This window comes from Suncus etruscus, chromosome 8 (assembly GCF_024139225.1).
Source record: "Suncus etruscus isolate mSunEtr1 chromosome 8, mSunEtr1.pri.cur, whole genome shotgun sequence".
NCBI lineage: Eukaryota > Metazoa > Chordata > Mammalia > Eulipotyphla > Soricidae > Suncus > Suncus etruscus.
In genome coordinates this window covers 68,819,606-68,835,200 of record NC_064855.1, presented here as the reverse complement: position 1 = coordinate 68,835,200, position 15,595 = coordinate 68,819,606, and the positions used below count along the sequence as shown (strand labels likewise).

At 37.3% G+C, this 15,595-nt stretch overlaps 1 protein-coding gene across 1 annotated transcript in view; it reads left to right on the top strand.

Annotated features, from left to right (window-relative positions):
• The first annotated feature begins 1,928 nt into the window (after positions 1-1,928).
• The window catches only part of DNAJC15 (DnaJ heat shock protein family (Hsp40) member C15), a 79,124-nt gene continuing 65,457 nt past the window's right edge, over positions 1,929-15,595 (top strand). The window contains exon 1 of the mRNA XM_049778862.1: positions 1,929-2,088. Within this exon, the coding sequence (XP_049634819.1) occupies positions 1,981-2,088 (108 nt within the window). The 5' untranslated portion in view covers positions 1,929-1,980. The remainder of the gene's footprint in view (positions 2,089-15,595) is intronic.

The following is a 15,595-nucleotide window of genomic DNA, read 5'->3' as shown; positions in this document are numbered from 1 at the left end:
AGGTAAGGAGAGATATGGTGATTGTTAAGAGTATACATCATTCAGGGACACAAGATCTGGGGAAATAAATAAGCACATATATTGGAATTGATATTTCTTTTGTCTTTGTCCAGTTTTATTTGCATTACTGTTCAATGTATGTGTATACATGAAGGTACTTTTTCTATGAATTTTTTTTTTGGCCACATCCGTTTGATGCTCCTGGCTAAGCGCTCAGAAATTGCCCCTGGCTTGGGGGGACCATATGGGACACCGGGGTATCGAGCCTTGGTCCCGATCTTTCCTTGGCTAGCACTTGCAAGGCAGACACCTTACCTCTAGCGCCACCTCGCTGGCCCCTAGTTTATTATTTTGATTTTTGGGCCACATATAGGAAATAGACAGGATTTAGTTACTCTCAGTTCTGTGCTCAGGCTTTGCTCCTGGCAGGGCTCAGGCAACCTTATAAGGTTCCAAGGCTCAAACCTGGGTCATCCAGCAAGTGCACATCTCTCTGGTCCTTTACCATATATTATTTACTTAAATTATGAGTTTTGCATCATGTGAGTGCCAAACCTGTGGACCAGACTTTATTAAGAAAAAGTTAAATAAAGTTTTATAAGTAATAAAGTGGAGAAAACCACTCTTTCATTTCATTGTTCCCTGAAGATTTTATTGGGGGTGGCTTTGATGAGGCTGTAGGCAGATGGGAGAAAGCTGACAGCTGATTGGTCCTGCTAAAGTGCTCCCATGTGAAAAGCTGTTTCTGGGCCTGTGATAAGTCCTAAACTTGTGATAAGTCCTAAAATTATCCCAGAGGGATAAATCTTACCATACTAATGCAGTTGAAGTTGCTCCATGGTCAACTCAGTAGGTGAACGCATAGTCTCTGAGAAGGATTTTCAGGTCCATAGCTGAAGTCAGGTTGATACAATCAAGAGCTCCTGGAAGGGTCCCAAGCTGACCATTAACTGATGTAGCACTTCCTTAAAATTCTTCACTGGCATCTGCAAGGTTGGGCTTAATCAGTTACTAAGAAGTCCAGATAGCTATAACTTGCTCATTCCTTTGTGTCTCTCTCTAGAGCACTGATAAAAGGCTCTAATTTACATTATCTCTCAGTGGGTGTCAGTGCTCTCTTCCTACTAGATTATAAATAACTCCAGGCCTTAAGCTCTTAGGCTTGCTAATAACATGAACTAAATGACTAAGTTAATAGACCCTCAAAACTTTTAAATTAAGACACCAAGAAAAAAAAATTCTCCTTGTAAGTCCTTGTAAGCAGCTTTTGCAATGGGTACAAAGGGCAAAAGAGCAGCCAAGTTGGTACAGTGGGTCATGAAAACAAGATCTGAGTTTCATTTGTTAGTTCATTTGGACTCCCCAAGGGGTACAAGCTAAGAATCAAAATTAAAACATGTGTCTTTATCTAAGTCAAAGAAAATCATCTGAGCAGAGTGACATTTACATGCCTTTCAACTTCCTTCTTGATGATTTCATTTTAAGGATGGAGAAGGTTAATCCACTTCTATTGCTTATGGGGCTGAAAAGTCTGTTAGATGTGAGTCTGGCATTTTCAGGCTTTATAATCGGGTTCACTTGGACAGGTCTCAGAGAGGAACGCCTTCAGACCTTAGGACTTAAAAACAAACAAACAAACAAAAACTGATTCTCCTAGCAATCTGCAGAAACAGGCCAAGTTCAGCCTTAGGGTTTAGGACAACCTTAGAGTTTAGGCCAAGTTCCAAGAGGTCCCATTGTTACCTTAGGGGCTTAAAAGTGAGATAAAAGCAAAATAACTTTCTTGAGCTGTCAGCAGAGAAACCCGGCCTCTGATAGACAACAAGTAGTGAGTGGTTCTTGTTGGCAGTCCCCGCCCTCCCCACCCCTGCGGCAGCAAACTGGGATACATTCGCGAAAGTCCCGGCCTGAACTATTTTGTCCAGGCGGCGCCCCGTAGGTCGCGGCGCGGCGCATCTGGTCTCTTTGGGCCACATTGCCATGGCTGCCAGTGGCGGCGTCGCTCCCACCTCCGCCGAGGGGCTGCGTTATGCGGAGTATGCGCCTCACTCGACCCGACGTTCCGACGCGGATATCGATCGTGGTCTGGTGAGTCCAGCCGGCGACTCCAGGCCCTCTTGGATCCCTTCCATGCCTGGGCTGGGCCTGGATGCCCCCGGATCCTGGCCGCCTGTGTCTCTACTCTGTTTCCACTCCGAATCCTGGGCGAGTCTTTCTGCGTTGCTCATTGGTTCCATGGAAAGGGGGCTCCCTGCTAGGCCAGACTGAAGGGTTCCTGACACTTCAAGGAGCTTACATTCTAATCTGGGGGAGACACAGACCATTGCAAAGTGCCACAGGGTGCAATCTGGGAGACCCCAGTTCAGACTAGCGGGGTTCCCTTTAAAGTCATGTGAGGCAGTTTTAGTGATGGTCAAAACCTGAAGATCTCAGTAAACTGGCGGGGAATAATGACCCCAAGTGATGGAATCGGACTTCATTGTAGATCTGGGGAGAAATCTTGAGTAGATACATAGTGCCTGCTGTGCACTATCTATTTTTTAAGCTTCCGATAGTCATTACAAAAGTAATTTAAACTAGCAAGTTTGTTTTTAGCAGTGCATTTTATTTATTTAGTGCTAGTATTTCACTATGCAATCGATATAGATAGCTTATTTTTTCCCCTTCTACTGAGCCATTAAAACTTGTTGTGTAGTTAAGTTTTTTTTTTAGTGAATCAGCGGGAGAAACAGTTAAAATTTTGTTGATGTTTGAGTTTCTTTTGTTTTTAAATATCTTTAAGCACCATAATTACAAACTTGTTTGTAGTTGGGTTTTAGTTATCAAAAAGAACACCCCCTCTTCAACAGTGCAACATTTCTACCACCAATGCTCTCCAACTCCCTCCTCCTTAACCCCTTGCCTGTATTCCAGAGAGGCATTCTATTTCTCTCACTCCCATTGTCATGATAGTTGTTAATGTCGTTATTTCTCTAACTAGATTCACCACTCTTTGTGGTAAGCTTCATATTGTGGGCTGATCCTTCCAGCCCTCATCTCTATTGTCTCTTTGTATTATTACAATAACGTCTCTTACTTTTCATAAAACCCATAAACGATTGATATATTCTGTGTCTATAACCTCCCTCTAACTTATTTCACTCAGCATAATAGTCTCCATGTCCATCCAGGTACAGGAAAATTTTATGACTTCATTTTCCAATGTGTCAATGTACCACAGTTTCTTTAGCCACTCATCTGTTGGGCATCTGGGTTGTTTCCAGATTCTGGCTATTGTAAATAGTGCTGCAATGAATATAAGTGTGCAGAAGACATTATTTATTGTATTGTGTTTTTGTGTTCCTAGGGTATATCCCTAGGAGTGGTATAGCGGGATCATTTTTGAGGAATGTCCATATTGTTTTCCACAAAGGCTGGACTAAACAGCATTCCCACCAGCAGTGAATGAGAGTTCCTTTCTCCCCACATCCCCATTAACACCGATTATTCTTGTTCTTTATGATGTGTGACAATCTTTGTGGCGTGAGATGGTAATTTATTGATGTTTTGATTTGCATCTCTCTTATGAATAATGATGTGGAGCATTTTTTCATGTGTCTTTTGGCCATTAGTATTCTTCTTTGAGAAATTGTCTGTTCATTTATTCTTCCAATTTTTTATGGGGTTAGTTTCAGTCATACCATGTTTTAACACCCATCCCTTACCAGTGTTCATTTCTCACCACCAATATCTGCCATTTTTCCTCCAGTGTCTCCCATCTTGCCCTCCTCAATGTCAGATTCAGTCTGTCTGTTTCTCTGTCCCTCCTCCTACCTCCTTCCCTCCCCTTTTTCCTTTTAGATCCCATTCGCAATACTGTTACTGAAAGTTGCAATACTGTATCATGCATATCACATAACTTGCAGCGTCTAGTTCTTGTCCAGAATGATCATTTCCACCTATTATTGGCATAGTGGTGCCTCCTTTGTCCTAACTGCTCTCTTCTGCTCCATTTCAGAGGTCTTTTGGTATTATTCTCATGCCATTTTTTTTAATCCCATAAATGAATGTGATCGTTTTGTTTGACCTTTTCAGACTCATTTTACTCATCATGATGCTCTCTGTCTATCCATGTATAAGCAAATTTCATGACTTTATTTTCCAAACAATTACATAGTATTTTAATGCATAGATGTATCATAGTTACTTTATCCACTCATCTGTTCTTGAGCACTTGGGTTATTTCCATATTCTAGCTATTGTGAATAATAGTGTTACGATGAACATAGGAATGTAGAGGGATTTTCTGCATTGTTTTTGGGCTCCTAGTGTATATTCCTAGCAGTGGGTTTGCTGGATCATGTAACAGCTCAATTTCTAGTTTTTTGAGGAATGTCCATATTGTTTCTCCAAAAGGCTGGACCAGTAGACTTTCCCATCAGCATTGAATGAGATCTCTTTCTCTAGGCATCCAAACCAGCACTGGATTTCTTGTTCTTTGTGATGTGTGACAGTCTCTGGTGTGAGATATAATATCTCATTGTTGTTTTGATTTGTATCTCCCTGATGATTTATGATGTAGAACATTTTTTCATGTGTCTTTTAGCCACCTGTGTTTCTTCTCTCAGGAAGTTTCTGTACATCTCTTCTCCCCATTTTTTTTTTGATGGGGTTAGATGTTCTTTTCTTGTTAAACTCTACTAGAGCCATAATATTATTAGCTATTAACCCCTTATCAGATTGGTATTGGGTGAATAATTTTCCCATTCCATGGGCTGTCTTGTATCCTGGTACAGAAGCTTTTTAATTTAGTATAGTCCCATTTATTTATCTTTGCTTCTATTTGTTTTGGTAGTTGTATTTCTTCTTTAAAGAAGCCTTTAGCTTCAATGCCATGGAGAGTTCTATGTTTTTCCTCTATGTACTGTGTACTGTATCATTTCAGGTCTGATATCATGGTCTTTAACCAATTTTGATTTGACTTTTGTGCATGGTGTTAGAAAGAGGTCTTTTTTTTGGGGGGGGGGCGTATTTTGGAGGGGTGTGGGTCACATCTGGCAGCACTCAGGGTTTCTCCTGGCTCTGCACTCAGAAATCACTCCTGGCAGGCTGGGGGAATCATATGGGATGCAGGGATTCGAACCACCATCCTTCTGCGTCTAAGGCAAATGCCCTACCTCTGTGCTATCTTTCCGGCCCCGGTCTGAGTTCTTTTTATTTTTATTTATTTTATTTATACACACATGTATATATATATATATATTATATTATATTTAGTTGAGGCTGTTTTTATTCCAATTCCATGCTATTTTAATTACTATCACTTTTTAGTAGTTTGAAGTTGGGTAAAGTGATCACTTCCATTTTCTAATGACTGCTTTGGCTATTTATGGAGGGTTATTGTTCTATATGAATTTCAGGATTGTTTGACCTATTTCTTTGTAAAATATAATGAGAATTCTTGTAGGGATTGCAGTAAGTATGTACAGGGCTTTGGAGTGTATTGCCATTTTAATGATGTTAATTCTTCCAATCCATGAACGGAGATGTGTTTCCATTTCCTTGTATCATCTTTTATTTCTCTTAGTTGTATTTTGTAGTTTTCTTTTCTTTGTATAGATCTTTCACCTCTTTAGTTATTTTGATTCCAAGGTACTTGTTTTTCTGAGCCATAATTGTGAGTGGGATTAAAGATACATTTTTCTTTTTTTTTTTTTTCATTATTTGTTAAAGGAAAAGTCATGGACTTTTGTATATTAGCCTACTATTTTACTATGAAAATCTATTCTAGAAGCTTTTCTTAGAGTCTTCAGGATTTTCTAAATGTAATATCATGTCTATCATGTCATTTGCAAATAATGAGAGCTTGACATCTTCCTTTTCTATCTGGATGCCCTTGCCTAAATTGCTATCGCAAGTGTTTCCAAATACTATATGGAATAGAAGTGTACTTGTGCAACAGATTCTTGGTTACTTGCATCCTTATTTTCATTTGTGTCCTGGAATCTTTTGATTTCTGTTTTAGACTCACTGGTTATTTAGTAATTAGCTATTTCATTTTCAGGTATTTGCATAATTTCTCTGTTTCTTGTTGTGCTATTTTCAGTGCATCATGGTCTGATAAGATAGTTTATATTATTTCTATCTTCTTGACTTTGTAGAAGTATATTTTGTGTCCCAGCATGTCGTCATCTATTCTGGTGAATGCCCCATATGCACTAGAGAAGAATGTATCTTTGACTTTTTTTTTTTTTTTTTGGTTTTTGGGCCACACCCGGCGGTGCTCAGGGGTTACTCCTGGCTGTCTGCTCAGAAATAGCTCCTGGCAGGCACAGGGGACCATATGGGACACCGGGATTCGAACCAACCACCTTTAGTCCTATATCAGCTGCTTGCAAGACAAACGCTGCTGTGCTATCTCTCCAGGCCCTTCTGCAGTAAATTTGATGCTACTTCTGCCTGCAGTGATAAATAGCATGACTTCATATGGACAACACTTTCAGTCATACTCTTTGTTTTCTAGCCAGACACTGTCTTCTGACATTTCTTATGTGGACTGACATTTACAGTGTTTTTCTTAGTTTCCTAATAGTAGAGACTGTATATTTACTTCTAGTAAGGGCTCACTTTATTGGCACTCAATTTGATATATTTCTGGAACAGTTAGATGGCTTTCCTGGAAAGGTTTCAGAAGCTAAATGTGCTTTTTATTCAGTGTACATTTCTTGAGTACTTTTAGATGCTGGGTGCCATTGCAGTACCTTGGTGAGCAACAGGTTAAGTTTAAAGTTGCAGACTCATTTTGGAGCTTTTACTATCTCTGACTCATTCTTTATCATAGTCTTTTGTGGAAGGGCCTTTTTTTCCCCCTTAAGATATAAGCTCAGGGCCCGGAGAGATAGCACAGCGGTGTTTGCCTTGCAAACAGCCGATCCAGGACTTAAGGTGGTTGGTTCGAATCCCGGTGTCCCATATGATCCCCAGTGCCTGCCAGGAGCTATTTCTGAGCAGACAGCCAGGAGTAACCCCTGAGCACCGACAGGTGTGGCCCAAAAACCAAAAAAAAAAAAAAAAAAAAGATATAAGCTCAGAGAGATGGCTCAAAGGGGTGAAGTACATACTTTTTATGCAGGAAGACTTGGTCTCATTAGTGTTTCAAGAGTAAGCCTTGTGCCTCTGAACATAAAGCCAGAAATAACCATGAGCATTGCAGGTATATTCACCCCACCAGGGAACAAAAGAAATAAGAAATAAAACACACTCAGAAAGTGGCATATGACTTACCATAGTTCATTCACTTAATTGATGGCAGACCTAGGATTCCAAAGTCCTGTACTCTTTCTATGTAACTTGCTGACTACCTAGAAATAAGGTTTCCTGAATGGTGTGGTCTAGTCTATCAGATCTATAAGAGGTAGAAGGAATCACTTTATGGAGCATGGTAAAAATATCTCAATACTGGCTGATTTGCCAATCATTTGGACAATCTGTATTTTGAAAAGCAGAATAAATATTGACATTTTTACATTTATCTGTAGGTTTATTTGGAGAATGAATAACCCCCAAGATATTAAGAGACTTTATTAGACATATGAAGACTAAAGTGTAATCAGAACCTTACAAAGTGACTCAGTAGTACAGCACTTGGTTTTTGAGTTATTGGGTCCCAAGTTTAATTTTCAGTACTGCCCTACAGCATTGATTGGTGAGTGTGTTTTATTAGCACTGCCATTATATGTCATAATTGTGCCCCAAAATTAAGTGTTATGAATATCATCACTAAGTGTGCTGCTACCAAACATCTTATAGCAATACAACAAAAATAAAGAAGGTTGGGGGGAAAGTCCCATTTTGCACTGTGCCCACAGTGCCCTTTTTGTAACAGCAACATCTACTCTCAAACATAAATTTAAAAAAAAACCATAAAAAGCAAAATAAGTATTTTAGTAGGAAGTAACATGTCTCTACTATACTAGCTTGATAGATAGGAAATTTAAATATTTTAAAGTAATATACAAGTTAATCATATTCATGAATGTCTTGAGTTCATGTTTAAACAAGCAAATTGTTGTTGAGCAGGTGAAATAGCATTTAGGGAATGCTATAATGTATAAGGTACCATGACTGTATTTTCCTATTTCTTATAATTTTATGAATCTTTTAATCATTTTACATATAAGAAAATGGAAGAACATAGAGATTAATTAGCTATTTCAAGGTCAACCAGTTTTGACCTCCAACACCCTTGGCTTTTTTTTTTAAACAAAATTGTTTTGTTAAAAAAATGAGAGTAGAGATCACTTCTTAAAGTAAAATAAAAGATTTCTGATTATGCACCATATTTTCTCTCATTCAGCTAGCATTCTTTTAGTTGTAGCCTGTGTTTCTTTTGCCATATAGAAACTCTTTAATTTGATGTAGTCCCATTAGTTTATTGTTTTGTTGCTTTTACCAGTGGCATCAGATCATTGAAGATACCTTTGGGTTACAAATCTCAGAGTTTTCTGGATATATGTTCCTCAGTATACTTTATAGTTTCTGGTTGGATCTCTAGATGTTTGATCCACTTTGAATTGACTTTTGTATAATGTGTGAGATATAGATCAAGTTTTAATTTTTTTACATGTAGTTATCCAATTTCCCAGCACCATTTGTTGAAGAGGCTATCTTTATTCGATGTTCATAGCTTCTTTGTCAAAAATTAACTGTCCATGCATTTGGGGTTTTGTTCTTGGGTATTTGATTCTGATCTATTGATTGGAGAGCCAAATCTATTCCAGTAATAGGCAGTTTTGGTCATTATAGCTTTATAATACAGTTCCAACTTAGGTAATGAGATTTTTTTCTCATTTTTCAGCATAAAATTAATTGGCTATTCATGGTAGCTTCTGATTTCATGCAAACTTTATTATTGACTTTCTATGTCCTTGAAGAATGTTGTCTGAATTTGGATATGGATTACATTATAAGATAGACTTTTTTTTTGGGTCACACCCGGCGTTGCTCAGGGGTTACCCCTGGTTGTCTACTCAGAAATAGCTCCTGGCAGGCACTGGGGACCATATGGGACACCGGGATTCAAACCAACCACCTTTGGTCCTGGATCAGCTGCTTGCAAGGCAAACGCCTCTGTGCTATCTCTCCGGGCCCAAGATAGACATTTTAACAATACTGATTATTTCAATCCATGAACATGGAATATTAATTTCTGAAGCGTTTCTCTCTAAGTGATTTAAAGTTGTCATGGTACAGGTCTCCCATGTCTTTTGTTGATTCCTAGACACTTTGTGTTTTGGATACAATTTAAAATGGGATAAACTTCTCTTCTGATCTCTTTTTTTTTTGTCTATAAGAGTGCAACCAATATTTGAATATTGATTTTGTAGCTGGCAGCTTTTTGTTTCGGTTTATTGTTTCTAGGAGCATTTTTTGGTGTACCTTTTAGGATATTTTACATATATATTATTATGTATCTACAAATAGTGATAATTTGACTAATTCTTTTCAAGTTTTGATCTCTTGGATTTCTCTTGCTTGATAAAATTTTTATATCAAATATAAATACTTTTTATTGATAATAAATAATTTGTATAAAAGACTAGTATCATATATCTAGAATTTTGTTCTTACTTATTACATCTTTCAAAGCAGTTAATTAAAAATGGAAAATTTCCAGAAAGAGATGGCAATGAATAAATGAATCAAAGGGAGAGGTGTGACTGACTTATATGTGTAAGGGAATAGGGAGTTTTTTTTGAAAATAGAGTGAAGTAGTTTAGATTTTGCCTATATATATATCCTTTTCAGTTTGGGGGTCCCACCCAGGACTTCTCTTGCTCCAGCACTTGTGCTTCATCACCATGTTGTGTTTGAGATGGAATTGGTCCTCTGGCATGCAAAGCATGCACTCCAACACATTTAACTATATTCTTGCCCAAAGGAGTTTAGAACCCTTAATTCAGTAAATAACTGAACTAAAAAGTAATTCAGCAAAAGAAAACAGAATAATAATATGATAAAGGGTACCCATTGGGCTAAAAAAATCGAACTAAAGCTACTCCATGAATTTGAAAGTGCTATGCTTAAGGCTAGTGAGTGAATTAAATAGTAGTGATGAACAAGTTAAAGAAATTAACTCCTGGGCCAGAGAGATGGCTTAGAGGGCTGCTGGAGGTTTTGACTCCATTATACTCTCCCTCACTCTTTTATGGTTCCTCAGTACTAACCACTGGATTCCCAGAACCTTGGAGAGCCAAAAAGCTTTTTTGTTTGTATTTACCGCACCTGGCAGTTCTCAGGGGTTATTTCTGGCTCTACACTAAGGGATTACTTCTGGTATTGCTTAGGGGTCATAAGCCACTGATAGGGATCAAACCTACTTGAGCCACGTGACATGCAAGGCACATGCCTTTTCCCACTCACTGTATTGTCTCTTGGACCTCAATGTTTTTTAATTTTATTTTATTAAAATTATAAAAAAAATATAAATTTTTTAATTGAATCACCATGAAATACACAGTTACATGATTGAGTTTCGGTCATATAATGGTCAACACCCTTCACAGTTGCACATTTCCTATCACCTATGCCCCCAGTTTTTCTCCTGCCCTCCCCCACCCTTCCCCTTTGCTTATCTCTGTGGCAGAACTTTTTCATCTCTCATTCTCTTTCTCTTTCTCTTTTTTTTTTTATTTTGGTTTTTGGGCCACACCCGTTTGACGCTCAGGGGTTACTCCTGGCTATGTGCTCAGAAATCGCCCCTGGCTTGGGGGAACCATATGGGACGCCGGGGGATCGAACCGCGGTCCTTCCTTGGCTAGCGCTTGCAAGGCAGACACCTTACCTCCAGCGCCACCTACCCGGCCCCGTCTTTCTCTTTCTCTCTCCCTCCCTCCCTCCCTCCCCCTCTCCCCCGTTTTATTTTAGACACTGTGGCTTGCACTGTCGATACTGAAGGGGTATCATGCATACCACTTTATCTACTTTCAGCACCCAGTTTTTGTCCAGAGTGATCATTTCCAGCTATCATTGCCATAGTGGCCCCTTCTCTGCACTTCCCTGCTATCTGTTGCAAGCTTTCTTGTATGGACTGGTTCTCCTGCATACATCTACTATGCAACTGTTAGGAAAAAGCAGTTATGAAATTTGCTTTGCGTATACATGGATGGATATATAAAGTATTATGCTGAACAAAATGAGTCAGAAGGAGAGGATGGACATAGAATGATCACACTTGTTTATATCTTGAGCAGATATATCTGAAATGTTAATCAAGAGAAAAAGTCTCATAAATTTCACTAGGGAATGTGATATGTCCTACTTCTAGATAAGCATAGAAAGTATTTTCCCAGTGTTGAAGTGATGTTTCAGTATCAATTAACTTAGTTTTCTAATTAGAGTTTTACTTTGATACTCTTGCCACTGTATGTTCTGGCTACTTAAGCTTACTATTATTTAATAAATTTTTAAATTTAGTTAAGGAACTGTGATTTACAAAGTTATCGAGAGCTGAGTTGTACTCATAATATTTCAACACTAATCCCACCATCAGTGTTAATTCTCATCACCAGTGACCCCAAACTCTGTATCATTCCACCCTTCCACGTCCCACTCTCCCCTCTCCCTGCTCCTGCCACTGGCACATTACAAAGTTTGGTACTTACATCTTAGATCTCATAATTTCAGTGTTGAGTTTGTGCTTTGGATTTATAACTATACCACTCCCTCATATAACCAATATAACCAGTGCCAAGACCCTTGTTCCCCCATTACTTCTCTTTTTTTCCCTTCTCATTGATTTATTTTCTTCTCTATCCTGCTCTTCCCTAAGCTCTGGGGCCAAGGGTGTTATAGACATTCATCTTTCTTTCATTACATTTTTCTCATCCAGTTATTCTTTATACCACAGATAAATGTGATCATCCCATGTTTGGTCTTTCTTTTTCTGGCTTACTTATTCTATATGGTATCTTTTAGTTCCAGCCTGGTTGCTGCAAAGTGCATGATTTCACCATTCCTTCAGCTACATAGTTTTCCATTGTGTATATGTACCACTTCTTCATAATCCATTCATCTATCATTGGACATCTTAGATTATTTCCATTCATCTCTTAGTAAATGTACTAAGTGCAACAATTAATAATGGTGTGCATATATCCTTAAGGTTATTATTTTGAGACATTTACATATCATTAGGTAGAAGGCAAGCTTACGTTTGATAAATTTTCTGGTCTGTTTATTTTCAGGTAATTAACTAGTCTAATCTGTATTTAAGATTTTCTGTAGATGTTCAACATTCTCTAAGCCCTAGTTTCTGTGTGGGTTGTATCTTCATATGGGTTGTATAGTTGAATGTGGAGATTATGAAACATATTAAAATATGTTTTGAAAAAATTTCTTTATGATTTATTATCATTAAATATTTTGTATGATTATCTATTTTATATACCACTATATCCAGGAATAAAACAGCAAAGCAGGACCCTAAGAGGGTCAACTCAGGCTTGGGCACCTGTGACTCAGGTGTCTGACCTCCTTTACTCAGAGCCAGCAGTTTCCCTTATATAAAAAGGAAATGCTTATATGAGACAGTATCAGGGAGGGACCAGCTCTTGGGAATTGTAAGAGAAAGTGCAAGTTTGTAATTGGCAGACACTGTTAAATATCTCTTAAAATGATCTTTAATCCTTTCTTCTGTACTGCTACTTACTGCCTACCAGCCTTGAGCTATTAAATCTAAGATATAAAAATGGAATATTCCTTTATCAAGTTAAATCTCGTGTTAAAGAAAGGTCTTTACAATTTTTGTAAAACTCCAATGACTATGTTAAACGTTTATATGCACTTAGAAAAGTTTTTAGTATATTTGGGTTCTGAATTGTTCCATCCTTAAACTGAATGATCGTGCTAACACTAGTGAAATCTGTGCTCTAGATCAGTGATTCTTAAATTTCCACTCAAAAACTCTTTTGCCTGAGAAATTTTTGTTCAGCCCAGGTATATAAAATAGGTGCACAAATCAAACATTTACTGATAACAAACCATACATTGACTTTAAAAATAAAAATTTTATAGCTGCTATCCCCAATTGTCATAAGACCCTGTATGTGGCCACAATCCACAGTTTTAGAAACTAGCTATTAGATTATTCTCAGCATATGAAGGTAATCTGCTTGTATTTATACATAGCTGTGAGTCTTACCTCTAATGTTTCGGCAATGGGGTAGTAACATGAAGTCACCATGAGAAAGAGTTTTTCACCTTGTACCTTGGCTTATAGTAAATTTTATCTGTCACAATATTACTTAAAATCTGGGTTTAGGAATGAAATTATCTTTTGTGCCAATTTTTGAGTATCATTGGCAATTAATATTACCAGCACCTTATTTTTCTCAAAGAAGGTTTCTAGCTAAAAAACAGAATAAGCTCTAAAACTAAATAAGTTTATTGAGCAATAAAATAAAAGCAAGGGAGTATGTGTTTTATTTTGGGATTATGACTCAGAGTGTAACTTGTGAAGTCATTTTACTAAAGTTCTTTCTCTAGTGAAATTCTTTGTAGGAAGTGTCATATTAATTGTTAAAAATGTGTTTAAATAATGAATAATAAATGATTCAGGGTTATATGAAAGAACATTTTCTAGTCTAGAAATGTCAGAAAAACGATAGTTTTTTAGAGCACGATGCCAAGTTTGTATTTATCCATTATTTATCTATTTTACTGTATGGCAAATATGCATTTATCTATTACTTACTTCAAAGAATTGACATGTATGATGTGGTGGTATGTACTAGCAAGTCTAATTTGTCAGTAGGTCTGTAGGCTGAAACTTTTTGACAGGAGTTGGTTTTAAGATACTATTAGATATAGCAAGGATTTAAATTTCAGTATTTAAAAAAATTTGGTAGAGAATGGAGATGTCCTCATTTGACCTTAAATAAGAATTTTGTTTGATAGTTGTTTGGATTTTGGTTTATTGCACTTTGTTTTTATTTTGTCCCTTTATATTTCACTACCTGCAGTTTAAAATAAATCAAGTGCTTTTAAAGTGGAACAAATATAGCTGTAGTTGCTTTTGCTTTTTCTGTTTTGCTTAATCGAGGTTTTCCAGGAGAATTAGTGCTATGAGAGAAGTTTGGTGTATTTGTTTCTGGCAAAGGGACTATGACAGTAGGGGGCAGGTAGATTAATGTGGTTTGATCCAATTTAGATATGAAAATCTCTGAAATTCATGTCAGTTTGAAGAATTTAGGAAAGATAATTATAAAAATGTTCTCCCTAATGTCATTTTGTGATGTCTGACACTTTTTTCTTCAATATAAATTGCCCTCCCCTCCTCCTTTTGTTCTGCTTGTATAATACTGATTCTAAATTCTGCTGATTTGCCAGAAGTCTTTCTTGTTTCTCTTTTTTTCCTCTCTTTCACTTGCTGTTGTTTAAATTCAAAGAGCTTTCTTTGTAGAAAGTGAACCAAATAATAAGGCAGCATAAAACTCTTGAGTTCAGCAGAAAGTGATTTGCTTGTGATTAACCCTTGAGAATTGTCACTGCAAGATAACAAAGAATGTTCTTTGAGTCAACCTGCTCATTCTTTTTTTTTATTAGTGGATGAGATCCTTTTCCATCCAGGTATTAGCAGTTCACATACTGCTTTGTTTGGGTTTAATTATCATACTCATCATGGCATAATTTTAGAAAAAGAACTTGGAAGTAGAACTTCTGACATCCTTTCTCTATCTCCCCACCCAGCTCTCTTACAGTCTATTCTCTTAGCAAAAAAGCAGCTCTGTTCTTCCATGTTAAGTGAATAATTTTGACACCTTCTCCAGCTTTATTAAGATTTTAATTGGCAAGTAAAAAATGTATATATTTAAAGTATACAGTGTGAATTTTATATACATCTTGAAATTATTACCAGTCAGGCTAATTAACTTACTCATCACCTCAGTTAGTGTGTGTGTGTGTGTGTGTGTGTGTGTGTGTGTGTGTGTGTGTGTGTGTGTGTGTAAGAGAGAGATCAAGAGATAGTGTGCAAGTGTGGTGAGTTTATTTAAGTTATTCTTTTGAAAGTGAAAGTTACAACCTTAGTTCTATATATAACCATGAAATGATATGAATGCCAAAATAACAATATAAATAAAAATGTATTGAATAATAGAATAGATCTACTCTTTTTTTTTTTTTTTTTTTTTTTTTTTTTTTTTTTTTTTTTTTAGCTACACGGTGATGCTCAGGGGTTACTCCTGGCTATGCGCTCAGAAGTTGCTCCTGGCTTGGGGGACCATATGAGATGCAGGGTGATCGAACCTCGGTCCGTCCAAGGCTAGCACAGGCAAGGCAGGCACCTTACCTCTAGCACCACCGCCCGGCCCCAGAATAGATCTACTATTTTAGAAAATGTCAAATATCAAAAATAAGTTTTCATCCACTAAAACTTATCTGATAACTAAGTTTGACCAAAATTACCTTAGTCCTACCTCTTGGCCCCACACAATACCATTCTGTCTTTGCTTCCATGACTTTAGTGTTTTTAGATTTCACATATAAATAAGATTATATACAGCTAGTGTGTGTGACTTTTTTTGTTTGTTTGTTTTGGGCCATGCCCAGTGGTGCT